This window comes from Sprattus sprattus (assembly GCF_963457725.1).
Source record: "Sprattus sprattus genome assembly, chromosome: 1".
Taxonomy (NCBI): Eukaryota; Metazoa; Chordata; class Actinopteri; order Clupeiformes; family Clupeidae; genus Sprattus; species Sprattus sprattus.
In genome coordinates this window covers 64,727,481-64,749,239 of record NC_137920.1, presented here as the reverse complement: position 1 = coordinate 64,749,239, position 21,759 = coordinate 64,727,481, and the positions used below count along the sequence as shown (strand labels likewise).

The following is a 21,759-nucleotide window of genomic DNA, read 5'->3' as shown; positions in this document are numbered from 1 at the left end:
TTTTTTTTTTTTGTATGGTAAACAGTGGACAACAGTGGCTGGCCTCAGCTGTTCGATGCCTTCATGAAGAAAACGATCCAAGAGGAAGAAGAGTGCTGTGAGTGTTGCATACCTCCATTCTAGCAGTAAGCTTTACCCAAACTGTTCCTCTGCTTCTGTTCTGTGCCAGCAAATGATTGGCTGAAAAGCAATAGATATGGTCCCTTTTTGTCTACACTGTGTTAAAAGCATTGAGTTTGCACCATAAAACCAAGCCTTGACTTGAGCAAATACAACCTTTGTTTAATCATTTTTACATTCCTGCGACTGCCATTTGTTGTGGAGATGTCGAGTGATTGACTAAGCATTTCAGTCGTTTACTTATTATGATCAACGTTAATGGGTAAGTTCTGTGTTTCTAGTCACACTGATATCGGTCACGTCAAGAGGCAAATAGACAAAGGCCTCATTAGTCTGGCTTTGGTTATGTCCTTTTGTGAGTTGACATTTAACATTGTTCAAAAGGTGAGCCTGCAATGCAGCTACTGAGCTACAAAGAGAAACCTCCATAGTAAACCTCTCTTTTTTGAGATGGCCAAATACAGAATGTAATTGTAATTTAATTTAACATTGTTGGTTTAAAGGCCATCATTACTTTTCCAGGGTTCTCAACCTTTACGGACACTGGCGATGAATAAAGTAAACAAACGAAATAGATAAATGAATAATACACCAGTGGCTCCTGATAACAACAACAACAAAATAAATGTACCAGGTCAAATGATCAGTTGTATGCCTAGAGAGTTTTTGCCCATACCAGTTGAATGCCTTGTTTTCTGTCTTTCTTTTACATTGGGTATCACCATTTTTCCGGAAAGACCAATCAATTTGTGTCAACAAATACATGTATGCAGGTAGGACCATAATGTCCACACTCATTTTTCATAATGACTTACCTTTGCTGTTGGTTATAAGATAGACTTGCTGTCTTCCTTCCTCAGAAAGAATCCATACAAATGCACTCACCTATATTCTATTCCTCATTCACGGCTGGCATCACCCAAACACAGCTGCTGGTCTCATTGTGGATGTGTGCTGGCTTGACGGACACTCTCTCCCTGTTAAGCTGGTCATTTATGCTGTCTTCTCCAGTCGCAGTGGATTGGGTTGCCTTGCTCAGTTAAGTGTGACCCATCTGTCTTGGCTGTTGTTGCTTGTGGTGGTCAGATAGATTCGGGATCCCCAGCAATGCCCAGCTCTCCTCCTTAATGTCAGAGAACTCACCCCTCACACCTGCCCCTGCAATAAAAAACCTCTAAGGTGTGAAAGAAAGAAAAAAGTCATTGAATTGCACAGTCGCAAGGTTTTGCTGCTGGGGCTGCTGACTTTGCTACAAATCATTATTCTGTCAGGGTGATAGGAGTCCAAGATTCCCCTAATTGTTTGCATGTCTTGCCAGGTTTGAAGGCCACTGCCACAGCCAAATTTGAGGACATGTGGTCTTTTTAAAACTTGAAAAATGTAATAAGCTATTTATCTATCAGAAGTAGCGAGAAAAAAACTGTGAAAAAAACTGAAAAAAATTAAACATGGTCAACCAACAGTGAGGTTGGTGTACTGCAAAGTACAACAGTCAGCTGTACAGTTCTCAATCCATAAAGAAGTGCTCAAACACACGGTTCAAATAAACAGGCAATGGCCTTTCCCACTTTCACTTTATTTTGATCATGTTTCTCTGGCAGATAGGTCAAGACCAGACAGCCCACGATTAATGTGCTGTCATCGTTTCAGCTTTGTTCTCTGAGGTCCTTTAACAAGGTGTCATTAGAAAGAATACTTTCCTAATTAAACTGTCACAACTGAATGGTCTGTAATATGCCAATTTGATACCAGAAGATGGGTTTTGGGCAAGACGATGAAAAAAAAAAAAAAAGAAATGTCGCTGCTGGGATTGGCTCATCCCAAGCCTTTGAGAAGCCAGGGTGTTTTGAGGTGATTGAACACTGGGCATTCAGCAAGTCTGGCTTTGTCTTTAACAGTCTTCTGTCTCTAGCTTACATGGAACTTCTCAGACTCAGAAAAGTTTGAATGGCCTCCGAGAGGCAATTTGTGGTACAGCACAGAATATAGACACATGAAAAGCTCATACAATAAACAGAAACGACAATAATCCAAAATCAGCTATAGCAACCATCAGAAATATAACAGTCCAGGCAGACATTTAAAGCGTACATCAAACACTATGTGCCAATAATTGCAATAACAAAATATCCCCTATCCATGTAGTCACAGCCACTGGTCCATTGTATTCTACATCCCCTTATCCATATATTACCCCAGACCCCCGTGGCCACCACATCTGGTTTACATTTACATTTACATTTACATCTAATTTACATTTAGTCATTTAGCAGACGCTTTTATCTAAAGCGATGTACAAAGAAGAGAACAATCCAGCTACAAGCCATAGAGACCTTGCGTAACAATAAATATTACTTGTGTCACGACTGCCTGGCTCACGGCAGCCCTGACATAAAATGGGTCGACCACACCGTAGTGATTCGTGTGTATAAACAATCAGTACAATGTATTAAAATGAAAGTGTCGTGCAATATGTCTAGGGGTAAACAAGTAACAAACTAAAGTGTTAAACGCAACGAGGACAGAGGAAGTGTTCAGTGTGGAGTTCCGTAGTCGGACGTCGGACTTTCACCAGGCTCTCACCACTGGAACAATCCAACCTACGACGGCAACGCAGAGGTCTAGAGCAGAGAGAGACCGTCCATGGCAAACCCCAGCCTCTTATAGGCCAGCCCATTATCTGTTCAGCACTCAGCACCCTGCAGGAGACAGATAACTAACAGCCGTAACACAACAAGGGGCGGAGCCCCTGGCCTGATTAGTAGGCCTGTAACACTTGACATATGAAATAAAACAAGTGCAGAAATGTAACTACTGTAAGTGCGAGGCAGGTACTAGTAAGAGGAGATAGCATTAGAGGAAGCATAAGGAAAGGAAGAGGAAGGAAGAGGAAGGGAGAGGAAGTGCAAGTTAGGAAAGGAGGGGCTCTCTGAGGGTCTTCAAGAGCTTCTTAAAGGTAGACAGGGAGGCCCCTGCTCTGGTAGTGCTAGGCAGCTCATCCCACCAACGTAGAACTACGAATGTGAATAGTTCAGTTATTACCATGGGAATCAATGAGTTTTAGTTGGTTCATATATGGGCCATTCTACCGAATTGATGCAAAGTCATGTCGGATATATTTTGAATTTTTTTATGGTTTATTCCCAAAACTTTGTCCGTATGTATATTGTACCATATCTAAAGTACACATATCTAGTAAAAGAACAGTCAAGTTTTATATTGTATTTTCAGAATGTGTCGGAATGTTTTTCCTCTTCCAAAAATTGTCACTACGGAAACATCACATTTACTATAGTAAAAAAGTATTATTATTGACCTGTTCAGATTGTGTTTCCTTCCCTTTTCTAAAGTGTATTTTTACAAATATTTCTTGAAGGTTTTCACAATGAAATCCATAGAAATGAATTTTTTACCAAATTTTCAAGTTCAATTTATCTGTTTCGGTAGTGACTGCACTGTTTCGGTAGTGACTGCACTGTTGGATGGATGTTCATTTTTCTCCCAAAATCATCCAAAAGGTGCTCTGGGCCGCCCTTTAGTCCACACAACACATTTATTTAAAAATTATGGGATTGAACTACTTACCATTTCATTTTGTCACTACCCAAATCATCTGGTCACTACCATATGTTTCGGTAGTGACTGTTTCGGTAGTGACAATTCTAGCTAACTTTAAGCATAAATAAAGAATTCTAGCAAGCACACGGCATTCAAACACATCTTTGAAGAGGTGAACACACATACAAACATAAGATTTTCCATGAAACCCCAAAAGGTTTACTTAATTGAAGAAAACATGCGTTTCGGTAGTGACAATTCTTAAGGTTACACGTCGATTTTCAGACTTTGGAACACATTTATATAAAAACTATGGGATTTAGCTACTTACCATTCAACCATGTGGGACAGAGATGCAGTGTCACTGCATGTTCAAAAATGCAGAGTCGTGGCTAAAACACAGGCTCCGCCAATGGACTAAAACTCTTGTGTTTCGGTAGTGACATGAAAACTAGGGACATGATTTTTTGAGTATAGTAAATTGATTTAAAAATTAAACCCACAATAATTCTAAATATTCCAAGTTCTGTTTCAACCCAATAATAAAGATCTTTGAAATGAAATAATTGAAAAAAATCTAAAACATTTTAAAAGTGTTATTTAAAGGCATTGAAATTTAGATGTCAGGGTTGGGGACAGCTACTTCCCAATAGAAAGTACCCTATAAATGATGATTTTGTATACATTTAGCTTATCACTATCTCATGTAATGCATTGGGTTTATATAGACCATAACATGTTCTAATTAAATATCTATGCCTAGATACCTAATTGCTTTGTAAATAGTTTTTATTGTTGAGGGACTGCATATTACACGAATTCGGTAGAATGGCCCATATCCTCGACTTGAAGGCAGCAGCTGCTACTCTGGTGGGTGGATGGGTTGTTATCTTTGTACGATTCGACCGCAACATTGGAGACAGACCACAGAGTAACACAAATAGGGGTTTATTGCAATAGAAACCTGAGAAGGTGTGGACAACCAAGCAAATTATGCCCATGCACCACCCAAAGGCTGTTCTTCTGCCACTGAAAGGCCAGTCGGGATGCTGAGGCGCATACCTTCTCAGTGAGCATGGTCAGATACTGGTGGTACAGATACAGGTGGCACAGGTCAGCCTGCAGCTCCCTCATGATTTTCCCACAGGTCTTAACCCTTTTTACTCATTTTAACTTATGGCCGATTTTGGAATGTCCATAGTAACATACAATATGATAACAAAGGATGGTGTCCATGAAAGATTTATAAAATAGAGTGATAGTTTTGTTATCAGTGTTGAATTTTAGTTTTCTAGGTAAGTACACACGAAATTGCAATTTTTTTTCCCCCATTAATCCCGGGATAATTTATGATCTAAAATCTAATCTAATCTAAAATAAGTCCAAGATATTTATAGTCCGTCAGCACCTCAGTCTCCCTTCCTCTGATCTAAGATAGGGAGGTTGGACAAGCATCACATCTAAAGTAAAAAGTCAGCTCTTTGGTCTTGGATGTATTCAAATTTAAATGCGACAAAGTCGAAGTCATCTAGAACTGGACAATGTTTTCGACTTTATCCTGTTTCAATAAGATGACTAAGGCAGTGTCATTCTCAAACTTAATTAGATTATGTCTAGGGTATCTGCTTGGACAACAGTCTGTGTATAAAATATAAATATAAAATATATAACAAGGGTGCTACTTCCCTACCAATGGAGGTAAAACACACCTCTGACAAGGTGATTCCTACCCTTAGCCTTTGCAATCTGTCCATAAGGAAATCCCAAATCCATGTAATTAGCCCAAAAGTCGAAACTGCTCTTTCTGCCAGAATTGGTGGGTGGTTTATATTAAATGCAGAAGAGAAATCTGTAAAAAGGACTTGTGCATTCGTGGTTTACAACCCTGCAGATGCATATACATATCCAAAAAAGTTTTAAAATGTTACAGTCGTCTCCTCCCTCTTACATAAGCACATACGCAATTTGCAGCGGGTCTAGGACCTGCTTACATGAATTTATAATGTGGGTTCCTATAATCCTCTTGCATGTTTTAACTCCCAGTGAGGTAGGGAAATGGACCTGTAGTCATTAGAAGAAGAGGGATGAGGGACTTTGGGAAGGGGGGCCGTGATTGATGTTATCCACATTGACGGAACCACCTGGGGATCCAGTGATCGTTGAAAGAGGATGCAAAAACTCCCACTCAGTTGAGCTGAGCAGTGTTTCAATACCATGCCATCGATGTTATCCACCTCCTCCTTAATGATGAGAGCGTGTGATTTCCATTCCAGCACTGTCCACCTCTTGCCAAAACAGGAAGGGTGTCCCCTGTAAGCAAAATGACGTCCCCTAGACGTCCCGTAATGGTCTCTCTGAACGTTCTAAAAACGTAAATGTGTATGGTTCCCGTGACAACTTTAGGACGTTTTGCACGACGTTCCAAGACCGTCCCGAGGACGTTGCGGTGACAACTGGGAAACGTTTTCTATAGGTCCTGGGGACGTTATGCAGGACGTTGCAAGCACCTCCCGAGGGCATTGTGGTTACGTCTGGGGAACGTGTTTCTATAGGTCCTGGGGACGTTCTGCAGGAAGTTGCAAGAACGTCCTGAGGGCATTGTGGTGACATCTACAAAACCTATTTTAGACGTCCTGGGTACGTTATTCAAGGATGCACCGCGGACGTAGCAGGCACGACCGTTTTTGCTGAGCTAAATGAAGAAAATAAAATAATAATAGATCGCGGAGCCGTCATTTTGCTTACAGTGCGCACACACACACAAGTTCAAGTTCATTTATATTACACATTTCATATGATATGCATAGACACACACGATTACAAAGTTGATTGCGGGCATGGGAATTGAACCGTAAACCTTCCTATTACTAAACGAGATCGCTACCTACTGTCCTAACACTGTCTGATTACTATAGTGCCACTTTAACAGGTTTATCACAGTGTGAGACAGCCAACAAACTTAGTCTTTTTTTCCGAGGGTTTGAGGAAAAGCATATTGTAGCAATCTCAGTCACTACGCATTGAGGGTTTTCCGTAATGATTCCTTTTTTAATTAACATCCATGGCACATCACGGACGTGCGGGCAGGGAGGCAGAATAACTAGCCAAACTAAGAATGATGAAATAAAATAAATATGAATGCTTCTGTACTGATCTGTGCTATAAATGTAATGTCTGCATGATTCCAATACAATGCATACATAGGAAGGTGACCAAGTGTCTAGCTTTAACATATTGAGCTTTCCACAGGCCTTCAAAGATGGTGCAACAGAACGAAGAGCTCACCGGTCAAATTGTCTGATTGGAATTTCTTTAAAAATCCCGTCTCGCAAACACAATTTTGACAACAATCCTAATATTACGTAAGGCCTATAAAGCAAACGTGCACTGCCCTTATTATGTTTAAAAGGAACAGGCTAATCTGCCGTTAGAAAGTTATTTAACAACACGCATATGCTGCATTTTAAAGCGCAAACCCTCGGTTTCAAACGAGGAGCGAACTGAGTGAGAAGGATCCAACATGGCCAAGCAGACTAGCCTTAAAAGCTTTTTTTCAGAGGCCAAAAACATCTGATGAGGGTAAACCTTCTGACGAGGATGAACCTGTAATACCTGCAGTGTTGCGCGTTTCCTTTTATTACCGTGCGTGAGCGCGCGGAAGAGCCGAGAGCGGTATTGCAGACAGAGATTTTGAAAAATTATAGCACTCGCCTCATATTGAAAATTGGAGCTGTGAACGTAGTTCAAAATTATGAATTATCAACAATGAACTGAGCAAGTTCATGTAGAAAGTGAACTTTCCAAACACTGAATACCTGAAGCCCTAGATGTTCGAACAGCATCACCAAAGAAAAAGCTGAAATGTCGGGCGTTTATGTCGTTATGGAGTGACAAGTTCTCTTGGCTCAGGTGCGAGGTAATTGATAGTCACAGTAAAATGTGCAAAGTATTCACAAGAGGGTCGAATAATTTAAGAATCTCTGCTCTCATTGAACAGAGCAATGACCATGTTGCAGCGCTCATTTTAACGCCACAGCAGGTTGCGCTTAAAGGTCACTTATTGACGCGCATCAGACATAAATGTTTTTGTTTCCCATTGTAAACTTAGGAAAATAAACATGTTGCATTCTAAACTACCTGATTATGTTATTATTTAAGCTATGCAGGCCGTCAGTTTTCTTCAATGGGCTAATTTAGAAGCAGAAATAGGCTAGATATTTGGCCGGCTTATCATTAAAATGTCGGGCAAATGAAAATCATTTTTCTCTAGCGGAACTTCTGGTTCAGAGAGGACCATCAGAGGACCAAATAAGAACGGTCCCTAAAAGTCCGTTTTAAGGCTCATGCGAACGTCACGCAGAGGACCTGCAGGTAAAGGTTACGGGACGTTTTTAAATGACGTCCTGGGGATGTGTGCTGAGTTACCAAATTATAACGTTCCTTAATAGTCCGTTTTAAGGCTCATGCGAACGTCACGCAGAGGACCTGCAGGTAAAGTTTACGGGACGTTTTTAAACGACGTCCTGGGGATGTGTGCTGAGTGACCAAATTAAAACGTTCCTTAATAGTCCGTTTTAAGGCTCATGCGAACGTCACGCAGAGGACCTGCAGGTAAAGGTTACGGGACGTTTTTAAATGACGTCCTGGGGATGAGTGCTGAGTTACCAAATTATAACGTTCCTTAATAGTCCGTTTTAAGGCTCATGCGAACGTCACGCAGAGGACCTGCAGGTAAAGTTTACGGGACGTTTTTAAACGACGTCCTGGGGATGTGTGCTGAGTGACCAAATTAAAACGTTCCTTAATAGTCCGTTTTAAGGCTCATGCGAACGTCACGCAGAGGACCTGCAGGTAAAGGTTACGGGACGTTTTTAAATGACGTCCTGGGGATGAGTGCTGAGTTACCAAATTATAACGTTCCTTAATAGTCCGTTTTAAGGCTCATGCGAACGTCACGCAGAGGACCTGCAGGTAAAGGTTACGGGACGTTTTTAAATGACGTCCTGGGGACGTGTGCTGAGTGACCAAATTATAACGTTCCTTAATAGTAAGTTTTAAGGCTCATGCGAACGTCACGCAGAGGACCTGCAGGTAAAGGTTACGGGACGTTTTTAAATGACGTCCTGGGGACGTGTGCTGAGTGACCAAATTATAACGTTCCTTAATAGTCCGTTTTAAGGCTCATGCGAACGTCACGCAGAGGACCTGCAGGTAAAGGTTACGGGACGTTTTTAAATGACGTCCTGGGGACGTGTGCTAAGTGACCAAATTATAACGTTCCTTAATAGTCCGTTTTAAGGCTCATGCGAACGTCACGCAGAGGACCTGCAGGTAAAGGTTATGGGGACGTTTTTAAATGACGTCCTGGGGACGTGTGCTGAGTGACCAAATTCTAACGTTCCTTAATAGTCCGTTTTAAGGCTCATGCGAACGTTACGCAGAGGACCTGCAGGTAAAGGTTATGGGGACGTTTTTAAATGACGTCCTGGGGAGGTGTGCTGACAGACCAATTTATAAGGTTCCCTAAAAGTCCGATTTAAGACTCATGCGAACGTCACAGAAGGACCAAACGTAGACTTGCTACGAACGTCAAAAACGTTCTGGTAACGTCCTCTAGCGAACGTTATGGCGGGGACCAATTGGGGACGATTGGGGACCTTGCGAATGTCCTGTTAACGTCCTGGGGACGTTCCCTGTTTGCGGGGCGATCACCACCCCCTGTCTCAAAACAGGTGAAACATTTGTCTCAAAGGTTTCAAGTCACTAAAGGCATATTGTAACTTTATAACATTGATAGGAGACATTTAGGTTCAAAAGAGAAGATATGTACAACATTCCTTTACAAGAACATTGCAAAACACCAAGCTTAGCAATTAGTGTTGGCAACAGTTCTGTGTTTGTTAATGTTGTTCTTACCAGTAGAATTTGCGACATAAGTGATATGTGCTTTATTCCCACCACAAGTATGTCAGGTATTGATAATGGCCAGCCATGTTCTGGTTCTTTGAAGCAATGACAAATAAGGTCTTGACTGATTTGCTTGGTGTGGACAATTTTGCCCTTGTAAAATCTGTACATTGATTAACAAATATAAACTGTGCTCTGGAGATATAAAGAGGGCACATTTATGTGATTTGTGTGTAACGGTAGCAAGCATGGGCAGTGATGGGCAGTGAGGAAAGGGCACTTGCACCATAGGTTTGGCCCAAAGCTGCAAGGCCTGCCAGAGGCTGCGAGTTCAAGTCCAGTGGGGGACTCGGTTGTCTACACATTGCAGGTTAAATGTGCACCCCTTTCCCTGCAGAGATGTGTATTTCTTTTATTGTTTGTTTCACATACTTATGTCACAATTCCATGTGCACTTCTTTAATTCACATGCCTAATCTTTGGGTTACAGTTACTGTAACAGATTTAGTTGAAAAATACCCCTTAACATTTTCTTTGTGGAAATACATCTCCAATATACCAATAAACCAATATAAAACGTGTAGGAATATTTTATAATGGTGAACATGGATTAATTTATAAGAGTATCAATGGTGTTATACAGTCCATGAGAAAAATGTCCAGTACAGTACATGTCCACTTATCAAGATGCATAACACTTTAATGTTGAAGATGCATGATTAAATGTAAAAAAAAAAATCTATGCAACATGTTAAAGCTATGTAAGGGATAATGTATTGTCCGGAGGTCATTAGCCAAAAATAAATCCCGACGGGGCGAACAGCACCCCGACGTGCAGCAACCCATTACTTGCTGACTTCAAGTTACCATGAGTCTGTTACGTTAAAATGACCGGACTTCTTGCGGATTGATATGAAAGATGTGAATTAGAAGCACAAAACCCGTTGCCAAGGACAGCGGCCATTATCTTTTCGCGGCGGTCTGTTAGCAGGAAATAATGTAGGGTAGAACGTTGGGATGTGTGAGTGTGTGCGTGTCAGTATATGTGTGTCTGTGTATGAGTGTGTGTGTGTGTGTGTGTGTGTGTGTGTGTGTGTGTGTGTGTGTGTGTGTGTGTGTGTGTGTGTGTGTGTATGTGTGTGCGTGCATGCCTGAGTGCGTGCGTGTGTGCGTGTGTCCATGTGTGTCCATGTGTGTTCTTGTGCAGACAGTATTAGGCTAGCTTCAGAGCAGGAGTAATGCTCTCTGAACCATCTAGTATATTCTCTTTACTGTGTTGTGCATGTGTGAGTACTGAGCAAAGGTTGAGTGCAAAGCTGTCAAAACAGATCATGTGTTTCATTTTTGAATTGCACCAAACAATACAGTGTCCACAGAAAGGCCCTACAGAATAATACTTTAAGAGTAAATGACTAGCTTCTGCCAGTTGATGTGCTATATCGAAGCAGAGGGTTGAAGTCAGCAAATGAGCAAAAAGAAAAGGACTCTACAAGGAGGTTTTTGAAGGAATCGCCCCAGAGTTTCTAAGAGATGGTAGATTTGCCAATTTTATGTAAAATACACAAGTGTGGCACCTGTTCCTCCTATCTCCATTGTGCTTATTTGATTATTTGGCATCACTCACAAAAATGTGATTATTTGGCATCACTCACAAACACCTTCCTCCCAATTTGTATTAACGCTTCTGGGACAGTTACCCACCGGTGGGAATTTTTGTTCTTGTTGTCAAAACTCCTATGTATAGCCAACACCTATGTTAACAAGGTTCAGAGTTAAAAAGTCTTAGCTCGAAATCTTTACAATGTTTTTTTTGTACAAATTCTGAGCACCTCTGAATAAAGGTATTTGTAAGGGTGATTTTACATTTGATTTAAATACAATTTTATTTTACAACATTCCTTTTACTCTAATGTTGTTATTGCTGATGTCCTCTATAACATAATCATATAAGCCACTTGTGCATCAATACTTATAGCTAGGGGAAATGTACAAAAACATCAAGGCATGTTAGACTTCCTAAAAAAGTCAAACAGGCCTCAGTCCCTGAAGCACTCTTTGGAGAGAGAAAAAACATCAGACCGCAAAAAATGCAAAATTGCTTTCTTTCTATCTTACAAAGTTTGATATCGCCCTGTGTGCTCCTGGGGAACTTGAAAGGATTTCACTATCACTCTCCCCTCCAAACCATCCAGTCCCATACCATACAGTACAGTGATCAGGCACGCTAGCACAAATAAGCAAGCATCTCATTTCTGTCTTAAATGGGGATTAGATGCGCTTCTATTTGTGCGTTGCAGCCTCTGTCAGTGGATCACTGCTCGGAAAGAATGCATGAAAGAAAAGATTAATGAAATGTGACAGAGGCAGAAGAGAACAGAAGGCCCATAAATTAGGCTTAATGATGTATTGTGCAAAAGAAGATTCCGTAATAGAGGGTGAAATGTATGCACTGACACAAGTGCACTTTAGAGAATGCATCCTTTACAGTAATGTAAGTTGGAAAGCTACCTGATGAAATTTACAAATGTACTTACTCAGACTTGAGCATTCAAACACAAACACACACACACACACCCATGAGAGAGACACACATTTGACTAAACTACATTATAAGGGAATTACAAAAGCTAGCCTTGATTCTCTTTACATGATGTTATGATGCTCATCAGTTTATCCAACTGAATCAATGAAGATGAATGTAAAGAAGTTTGCAGCCAAAAAAGCAAACGATCATATGCTATGCAGATGACACCCAGCTCAATACTTCTGTAACACCCAACAATTACAGCTCTATTGATTGCTTGGTAAATTGCATTGCTGATGTAAATGTATGGATTTCCCCACCTTTCTCCAGCTCAACCAAGATAAAACAAAGGTATTAGTCATCTGTGAAAAGCAGAAAGAGAGAGACTATCTGCACATTTAAAAAAAAAAAAAAAGTAGGCACTTAACACGACCAGGCTAGAAACCGAGGTGTAACATTTGACCCAGATCCTAATTTTGAAACCCTTATCAAAAATATAACTCAAACATCTTTTTATCACTTTAGGTGCAACCTTTTCTCCCTCAGGCTGACATTGAAATCCTGATGCATGCCTTCATCACGAGCAGGCTGGACTACTGTAACGCTCTCTATTTAAGCTATTAGTCAACTTCAAATGATACAGAATGCTGCAGCAGGAGTCAACACCAAGACTAGACGGAGGGCGCACATCACACTGGTCCTAAAATCACTGCACCAGTTACCTGTTAGTTGCAGAATAGATTTCTAGATTATTTTACTAGTCTATAAATCACTCCATAGGCATGCACCTGAATATATGATAGCAATGCTCTCAAGATACACACCCAGTAGATCCACTGAACACCAAACCGTTTCAAAAGCTAGACATGGAGAGGCAGCTTTAAGTTTTTTATGTTCCTATTGCACCCATTTCATGTCAATGTAATTTAAACGATTTCATGGAAAATAATTGGTCAAGTTGTGTGAGCAATGTGGAGCAATGTGGAGCAATGTATTCATTCCAATTAAGTGTATTCAACACACTTTCCTTTCAGAGAAACGCACATACACAGATATACACATGTATATAAACACACACACACACACACACACACACACACACACACACACACACACACACACACACACACACACACACACACACACACACACACACACACACACACACACACACACACACACACTATCCCATATACACACACGCACAAAGAATCAATATCTATAGAGCCTTTGTTGGAAAGGAGGTGAATAATCCATATTGCTTTCCCAAAGCCACAAGGATAATAGCCTTTTGTCACTGATCAATGGGCACAGAGCAGAGTGTGGTAATGCATGTGTCTGCCTGGGCTGTGTGTGTTGCAGTGCTGGACGTGTATCCCGACCAGTGCCAGTGCGAGGGGCGAGTGGTGAACTGCCACAGTAGAAACCTTCTGCATGTACCCGCAGTCTCCTCCAATGTGACTGTCCTGTGAGTGCAACACTGATGAAATCTATTCCTCATTCTCTCTCTCTCTCTGTTTCTTCCACCTGCTTTCAGCGTGTTTTACCTCACGTAACCTCACGCTGTTGTTGTGCACACATGAAATTGGACTGAAATGACAGGAGATGGAATGGCTTTCACTCCTCTCTCACACTCCTCTGTTTCCTCCCTTATTTCCAGAGTGCTGAACAGCAATCAAATCACATCTCTACCCCCAGATTTATTCATCCGCTACAGACACCTGGAAAAGCTGTAAGGGTACTTTGTGGACCTCTGTATGTATGTATGTATGTATGTATGTATGTATGTATGTATGTATGTATGTATGTATGTATGTATGTATGTATGTATGTATGTATGTATGTATGTATGTATGTATGTATGTATGTATGTATGTATGTATGTATGTATGTATGTATGTATGTATGTATGTATGTATGTATGTATGTATGTATGTATATTTGTATGTATGTATGTATGTATGTATGTATGTATGTATGTATGTATGTATGTATGTATGTATGTATGTATGTATGTATGTATGTAGGTATGTACTGTAGGTATGTACTGTAGGTATGTCTTTTTGATTGTCTGGCTTATAGTCTTGTATTTCTCTGTCTATCTCTCAGACTGTCCTCCCTGACAGTATGTCTGTCTATCTGTCTGTCTCCTTGTACGTGTATCTGCTAGTCTGCATATCTGTCTGTCTGTCTGTCCGGCCTGAGTGCCTGTCAATCTACATGATCTGAGCAAATAATTGAGGACCCATTGAGACTTTCCTGCTAGGTCCAGTGCCCACATGCTCACCCAATCCCTACGATTACTGCTGATTGTTGGGGGATGGTGTTGAGTGTTGCTGTCCCCGTGAGCCTTTAATCCATTGTGTGCCATGTTGGCTTGTGTGTCTTTGTTGTCATGCCACTTCCTCAGTGTACTTCTCTCTTGACTGATTGGTTGTTTTCACCCATTATCATTTTTTCCTCTTCCAACCTCTCTCGTTAAATACAAGATGGCTAATACAAAACAAATTGGCTCGCCTTTTCGTTCTTCAGGCAGTTCAGCCTTTGAATAATGCCAGTAATCATTCTCTTGAAGGTTACACAAAAACGGAATCTCTGACTGTGATGGGGGATGAAGACGACACCCTTGCTGCTCCATTGTGCTATGGGATTGGAGAGTTACGAATGAGTTTACATGATTGGCACAGATGAATATAAGCTATCACAAACAACTTCAATTGTTTGTGCTTCTGTTACATCCAGCGGCATTTTGGCAAATTAAGTCATATCCCGCAGTCTTCAGGTTTTACAGAGTTATTACATTTCAACAGCCATTGGTGGATGAATCTCACCCAGCATCCATTCTGTCAGTAACCTCACCGTCTCCCTCTTTTCCTCTCACCCTCCCTTTCTTTTTGTATGTGTGCACCTGTACAAGGGCGCTTTTAAAAATGGATGTGTTTACAGTTTGCTGGTGCTTATATTCTACACTTCATTCTCTTTGACTTTCACAGGCACTTGCAAAACAACAGCATTGAGGTCATCTCCAGAAGAGCCTTTTCTGGCTTATTCTCTCTACGCCAACTGTGAGTAGACACAACAGACCCTTTCCCCCCAAACCCTCACCAATGCAGTAACTCCACATATGGACGATAGAGTCACAGACTAAGAAGGAAGGAGAAAAAGAAAATCAGGACATGAGAGAGAGAGAGAGAGAGAGAGAGAGAGGAGAGGGAAAGAGGGAGATGCAGGGTTAGAGAGACAAGAACATTTTGCCATCAAGACACATTTATAGACCTTGCTGAGGTGTGGGTTCCTATTTTTATCTGCAGAATGTGCTTGGTAATCCATCAAAAGATATTCTAAGTGCCTCTTCATGTTTTACTTCAAAGAGGATTGACGATATTTTGCCTGAGCTTAAGACGGTATCAGTGTTTAACAATCACTAATGCAGCTTTGTGAAGTCACTGAATTCCGAAAGTGATCCTCTCCCATCTGTGCTATCCTGCACCATGATGTCCATGTGGCAGGAGAGATCCAACTCCTGCGTGTCTGCACAATGTCACTGGTGACTCCTAATACTAGGGATCCTTCTGCCTGCATGGTGTCCTGCTTCCAGTGTCACTGCTACATGCTTGATTAATTCCAAAGCCTAGCTAACCGTTCCTTCTTTTACATGTGGCTTCCTGTACAGTTGGTTAGGTGTCAGGACTGCTAGCTGCTGCTGGTTGTGGTTTGCTTTAGAGAGAAGATCACAGCCTTCCTTTCCCTAGTCAAACACCTCTGATTTGTGTAGCAGCCCTGTGAAGGCTATGGTCTTTGACAAGATGTGCTCCAGCTCTCCTGGGGTTTCACACCTGACTTGTGCACATCGGTGGTGTTTTGAGGGTTGCCCTCAAAGCTGGGAGGGTTATGATCCTTTTTTACAGCAGAGTGTTCAGTTTTAGTGACATTTCCAATGGGAAAATCATGGATTATCGAAACGTGTCGTTACAGGATTTTCATTGCCTTTAATAATTGTCAGTTCTATTTGCATAATGCTTTTTGTAAAGTCAGAAGTATCTGTACAAAATACATGACAAATGCGGAAACATAAGAATCACTGGACAAGTTATAAAATAACAGCGAAACTTTTAAATCTTAGATTTTATTATATCATATTAGATATATACTGTATTATACATACATATATATTCTGTGGGCTTTTGCCTTTATTTGGATAGGACAGAGAAGAGTGGAAACCGGTGGGAGAGGCATTGAGAGTGGGATCAGGACCCAATCACTGACTGTGGGGTACATGGTGGGGAAGATGCTACTGCATGCACCACAGCTCTCCTCTCATCCCCTCTCATTATATTATTTATTAATATGCTGAAAGACAGGAGATGTCTATTAGTGTACCCGAAATGTTTCTTCATTTTTGGCCTGACCTTATTTTGGCTGCTAATAAAATATGAATCAGATCCCTCTCATAACTCACATAAGCTGAAAGCACTGAAAATGTCCTGCAACAGGGCTTGAAAGGAATTTCTGGAATGATGGGACCCTTGAAAATTAATTTTATTTCCAGGAGATATCGTTTAAGGTGACACTTGCTTCTATTGTACCAGTGTTAATTTTGGCAGCTATTTTAGATTTAGTCTTAGTCTTTAGACGAAAAGGCATATTAGTGTTAGTCACATTTATTCATTTTTTTCCTTCTTAGTTTTAGTCTAGTTTTCGTCGACGGACGATCTTATAGCCACATTAAACTCCTTTCCTTCCCTTCTCAGGTCCAGGCACCCCCTATGTTGTGTCTACAACTGCATAGTAGTCTAGCTTGCAGTACTTAAATAGTGGATACAATTAGTCTCTAAAATACATACAGATCTCCTGGACCTAGGATATGCCTACAGCTGAATTCCAATTAGTTCAATGTAAATAATAATTTTAAGGCAATACTTAATTAACAGTATGTATTATCATTAAAATATAAGAGAATATCAAATCTAGATTTGAAGAGAGCACAATACAACTACTATGCCTACCTGGCCTTAGAGCTAAATCAACCACATATCCTCCATATCAGCTGTTCCCAAACTTATTAGGCCACGCACCCCTTTCTACATCCCGACCGGGTTCACGCAACCCCAATCCCCCACACCTTAAAAAAAGCAACAGAGCCTATTTAGCCTCATTAAAATCGAACTGATGAGAGAAACATTTTGCTTGCGCGTGGGGTTTGTTTACAAGATTTAGTCCGCTGTACAATGTTGCAGTGTGAACACAAACCAAACAAAGGGGCAACTGCAACATTGTATCATATTAATCCCTGAATCGGAACAAAGCAAACGAACTACAGGTGTGAAAGCGCCCTGAAAAACTGCAACAAAGTTTTAATACATTTCCGTTACACAAGAGGTCACTTGTAAAGAGCAATAAGGATGGTGAGGACACACGGCTCAGAGGCAGATTGCATCACATTTAATAAACAATTAACCATACATAGTGGTTACATTAATCTGAATCCAATTACAATAAAATTGCACATCACAAATGATCATTAGAGGTTGGGGGACTGAACTGGATACAGGAATACAAATATGTAAGACAGCAAGATGCAACACCATGCCACAATTGACCCTTCCGCGACCACTCCCCAAAACGGTAACTGATCAATCATAGCATAGCAACGGTTACTAAGCTCGGGACCTCAGTCAAGCAAGCCATTTTGATGAATGGAAGTCAATGAGAGAGACGTCTGCTCGAGAAGAGAAAATAAAACGTTGCGCTTATGGAGTGTGTAATTCTGACAGCCGATATCCAAAAAGGCTGGAGGGAGGGGTAACATTTTATCCCTTCCCGAAACCCAAGACCCAGAGAGAGAAATGCCTGCTGTGGATCAAACAATGTGGATGACCCCCCCCCCCCCCCATCAGCTGAATGTCAGCAACGTAAACAGAAGCACCTACTTTGTTCCAAGAAGCTATGTCGCTAAAATCTGCCCACTGCATCGAAAACGTGAGAAAACCTTGCTTAAAATACGATTCAGTTTTACCACCTTACATGTTTGCGTAGCGGCGACTGTGTAGATAATAGAACAAATAAACACAGCTGGAATTAACCTGTTAGCCTTAGCATTTGTCTGTCTACAAACACGGCATGTAATGTCGTGGTTGTAGCCTATATAAGCATATTGCAGACCCTTTGGCCTGCTTCGATCTGAGATCTTGCCGTTTTTCCAAAAAATGCTTGTGATTTCTTTGGGTAGAGCTGAAATTGACACGGTTGAAAACATGTTGCCACGCCATTCATACCAATGCTGAGAACATGGGAAACGTGAATGCTTGACTGATATAGCAAGCGTTGCTAAGGGGGGTGGAGTTTGCGGAAGGGTCCATTGCCACCAGGCACGACCTTGCGGAGTACCCAACGCACCTATCAGTTTCTCTCACCTCATACTCCTCACTCTCTCTCTGTCCCTCTTCTCTTTTATGACTGATAGCCTCAGTCCCACCTGACAGTTTCCCTGATTTCAGCCAGTTTAGCATATTTGCATGAACGTTGTAAAAATGATTGCAATCTGATAACCAACAGATTTAGCTAGACGGCTAGTTTTGACAGTAGAAAGTGGTGCCAATGATAATAATGATTGTCCAAATAGACAAGGGTATGTAAATCCATCACATATTATTTATTTTTTTCTTGATTGATGTCACGCGTGGCCTGTCCTATCATTCTGCAATGAGTTTATTAGCTAGCTATCGATAGCTAGTATAACCGTGTAGCTAGTAGTCATTGACACTACCCGATCCTACCCCCTGTTCCGATTCTAAGAGAGCTCTCTTGACTCCCCCTCTTGACTCCTCGATGCCCCGACTCCTCGATGCCCTCAGTGGTGAGAGATCAAGAGACCGTTCATTTTCAACATTTGGGACACTCTAATCAGAGAGGATGTGGCATCATCACGCTGTGTGTACGTATCTGCTCGCACTAGCGCGCTCTGTCAGTGTGTGTGGTGCCGTCACTTAGCAAGCGAGCAATCATAATAAGCTACTGACATCGACATGGCTAACGTATACCTACCTAACGAATTCAGACAATTCTTTGTTAATCAATCACGGCATAATTGCCCCCGCTAGTCAAGCGAAAAGTGTCCGATTAAAAGTGCACTAACGGGCTATTCCCGGGTGGTAAAATAGCCCTTTGTACAGTCCCAGGTGGGGGGGATAGCCAGCTGCTTAGCATAACTGCCATTCAGAACCAATGGTAATGCTACCAAGCTAGGCTAGCTAGGTATGCTAACTCGGTATACATCGTGAATAACCACCAAAAATACTCATGTCACTGGCTTTAATTTGAGAATGGCATGTTATTAGTACATTTAATATCAGTACAGTTGTTTAATTACTGCTGATATGTACATTTATGGTCTGTAGCCTTGTGGTCTTCTGACTCTGCTATCATAGCCACCATAGCCATTAGGTCCGCCATTGTTTTCAAAATAAACCGAAAAGCTCTGGTTGGGAATGGCGCACAGAGTTATGGGTAATAATGCCGCCATTAGGGCATCAAGGAAGCTCAGACCCTCTCTTGAAAAACGACCGTTATGTGACGTATTTCAAGGAGTCGACAAAAGCGGAAATGAAGGTTTAAGAGCAATGGGACACTCCTTGCTCTCTTAATAAGAAGGAAGGAAGGAAGGAAGGAGGCAGGAAGGAGGCAAGGAGGCACCTTTGGAACAGGGGGCTAGTCTTCTACCTGATCCTAGTCCTTGCTCATGCGCATACGTGACATTCTCAACAGCGAAGCCGCACATGTGTCGACAGATCATGTAAGATTGCCAGTTTCAACCATACACATTTATATCTATTTTTGTCTATGGTTTCAATTATGGAAGACAGCGAAGACAGCCAGTTTTACCGAAACATGACCGCTTATTTAAAAAACGAGAGAGATGGTGTCACTATGGACTAAAAATATGAGGTGGAAGATCACGCTGTCTATCCCCAGTTACATTTTGAGGGGTACGTAAGATGTATAAAAGCAGTAAAATGAAGACTGCTCAAATAGTCTGAGCCAATTAGCTTAAAAAGGGTGAAAGGTATAAATATACATTTAATATACCCACATAATGCGTTAAGGCAAGTCCCATATGCTGTCGTTGAGCCTTATGCTGTAAACCGTTTACAATTTTTTTTTTTTTTTTTTTCAGATTCTCAAACATTTTATGGACACACCCAAGGAATGTTTTAACGTCAAATTAATCTGTCCAAAAGGCGGCTTATCTGGTCACAATAAGACATGTCAAATACAGTATGAGCATGAAAAATACCTTAACTTCTTACAAAAAAAATAGAGAGTTGCTAACAGTGTCCTTAACAAACCATGGCTTTATTGTTGTGGTAGTACACAGTCCTTTCGGAAATATGGTATATGTGGTGCCTCTGGAATATGTCTGCTGTTCATGGTTTAACAGCCTTGGGTGCCCCCTTCTTGTTGTGTTTCTTGGCAAAGCGCATGTTCCTCAGGAACTTAGGGCAAACCCCCTTCAATGACTCGTAACGATCAGACTTTGGCTTCTTGATGCCATTTCTGTGCCATTTGCGAGACTGGTTGTGGGTGGTGTGATTCTTTGACTTTGCCATTTCGGTAGCTGATTCCATAGACATCATATAGGGGCATGTAGAGGCAAATCTTTTTCCACACACTTCACGTAGAGCATAAACCCTTGAATACTCCATGAAATTGGTTGCAAAATGTAAAAGGTTATCGTGATTTTTATCCAGATAAACCGCAGCTCTTGGCAACTTGCGCTTGTTTGACACGTCTGACAGACCTCTGGCGTCAGAGAGCTCCCGAAACAATATGGCGGCGACGCGTTTCGCCGAGGCAACGGGCTGAAGCATTGGAGGCGGCGTCTACCTATATGATGTCTATGGCTGATTCTGCCACACGTAGTGATTCTACACCGGAAGAGCACCGTTTACAAATTAATTAAATATTACATTAAATATACCCACATTATGAGTCAAGAGATGCCACACATGTTGACGTTAAGCCTTATGCTATAAAGCATTTACAACATTATTAAATGTTACATTAAATAAACCCACATTAAGCGTTAAGAAAAGCCCCATATGATGAGCCTTTTACCCGAAAACGTTTGTGTCTGAGCATGCGCATGAGCATGAGCATGGACTAGGATCGGGTAGAGGACTAGGATTGGGTAGTGACACTCATCCTAAACTAGCTAAAACTTTTGGGGATCATTTGCCTAGGTTAACAGGATGATTCAATCGATAATTATTAGCTAACTTTTCAAGCACTCCACTGCCCCTTCAACGTTGATTTAACGTTGGCTAATACGCTAATATTTAGTTAACATTAGCTACTTATCATCGACAGAAACTAGTTTATTTGCTGTGGCATAAATTGCAGAGTTGTGCACTTTCAGGTGCCTCTTGAGGTTTGTTGGGTTCTTCCCACCTATTTTGAATCCACATAGTTTCTCTCCCGTTATTGCGGTGCATTGTGTTTTATTTTCTGTCAAGTTATAATTAAAGAGTGTCCAGATATCTGGACATTAACGAAATGAACACTGTGTTGCACAGCCAAAATAACTGACAGAGAAAAATATCTGGCTCTAAAACTAAAATTGTTTTTCTAGATACCACAATTTACCTTTAAGC

The 21,759-nt window shown here is 41.2% G+C and overlaps 2 protein-coding genes across 2 annotated transcripts in view; one reads left to right on the top strand and one right to left on the bottom strand.

The window, feature by feature from the left end:
- The window catches only part of rxfp2l (relaxin family peptide receptor 2, like), a gene marked incomplete at both ends in the record, with an annotated part of 37,862 nt that overhangs the window by 4,074 nt on the left and 12,029 nt on the right, over positions 1–21,759 (top strand). Inside the window, 4 exons of the mRNA XM_080837079.1 lie at positions 26–97; positions 13,472–13,577; positions 13,770–13,841; positions 15,103–15,174. Of these exons, the coding sequence (XP_080693205.1) occupies positions 26–97; positions 13,472–13,577; positions 13,770–13,841; positions 15,103–15,174 (322 nt within the window). The remainder of the gene's footprint in view (positions 1–25; positions 98–13,471; positions 13,578–13,769; positions 13,842–15,102; positions 15,175–21,759) is intronic.
- LOC308364098 (large ribosomal subunit protein eL29-like) lies at positions 20,443–20,724 on the bottom strand. Its single transcript, XM_080837098.1, has one exon. It carries the CDS (start codon positions 20,713–20,715, stop codon positions 20,533–20,535), a length of 183 nt encoding a protein of 60 aa, XP_080693224.1. The 5' UTR covers positions 20,716–20,724; the 3' UTR covers positions 20,443–20,532.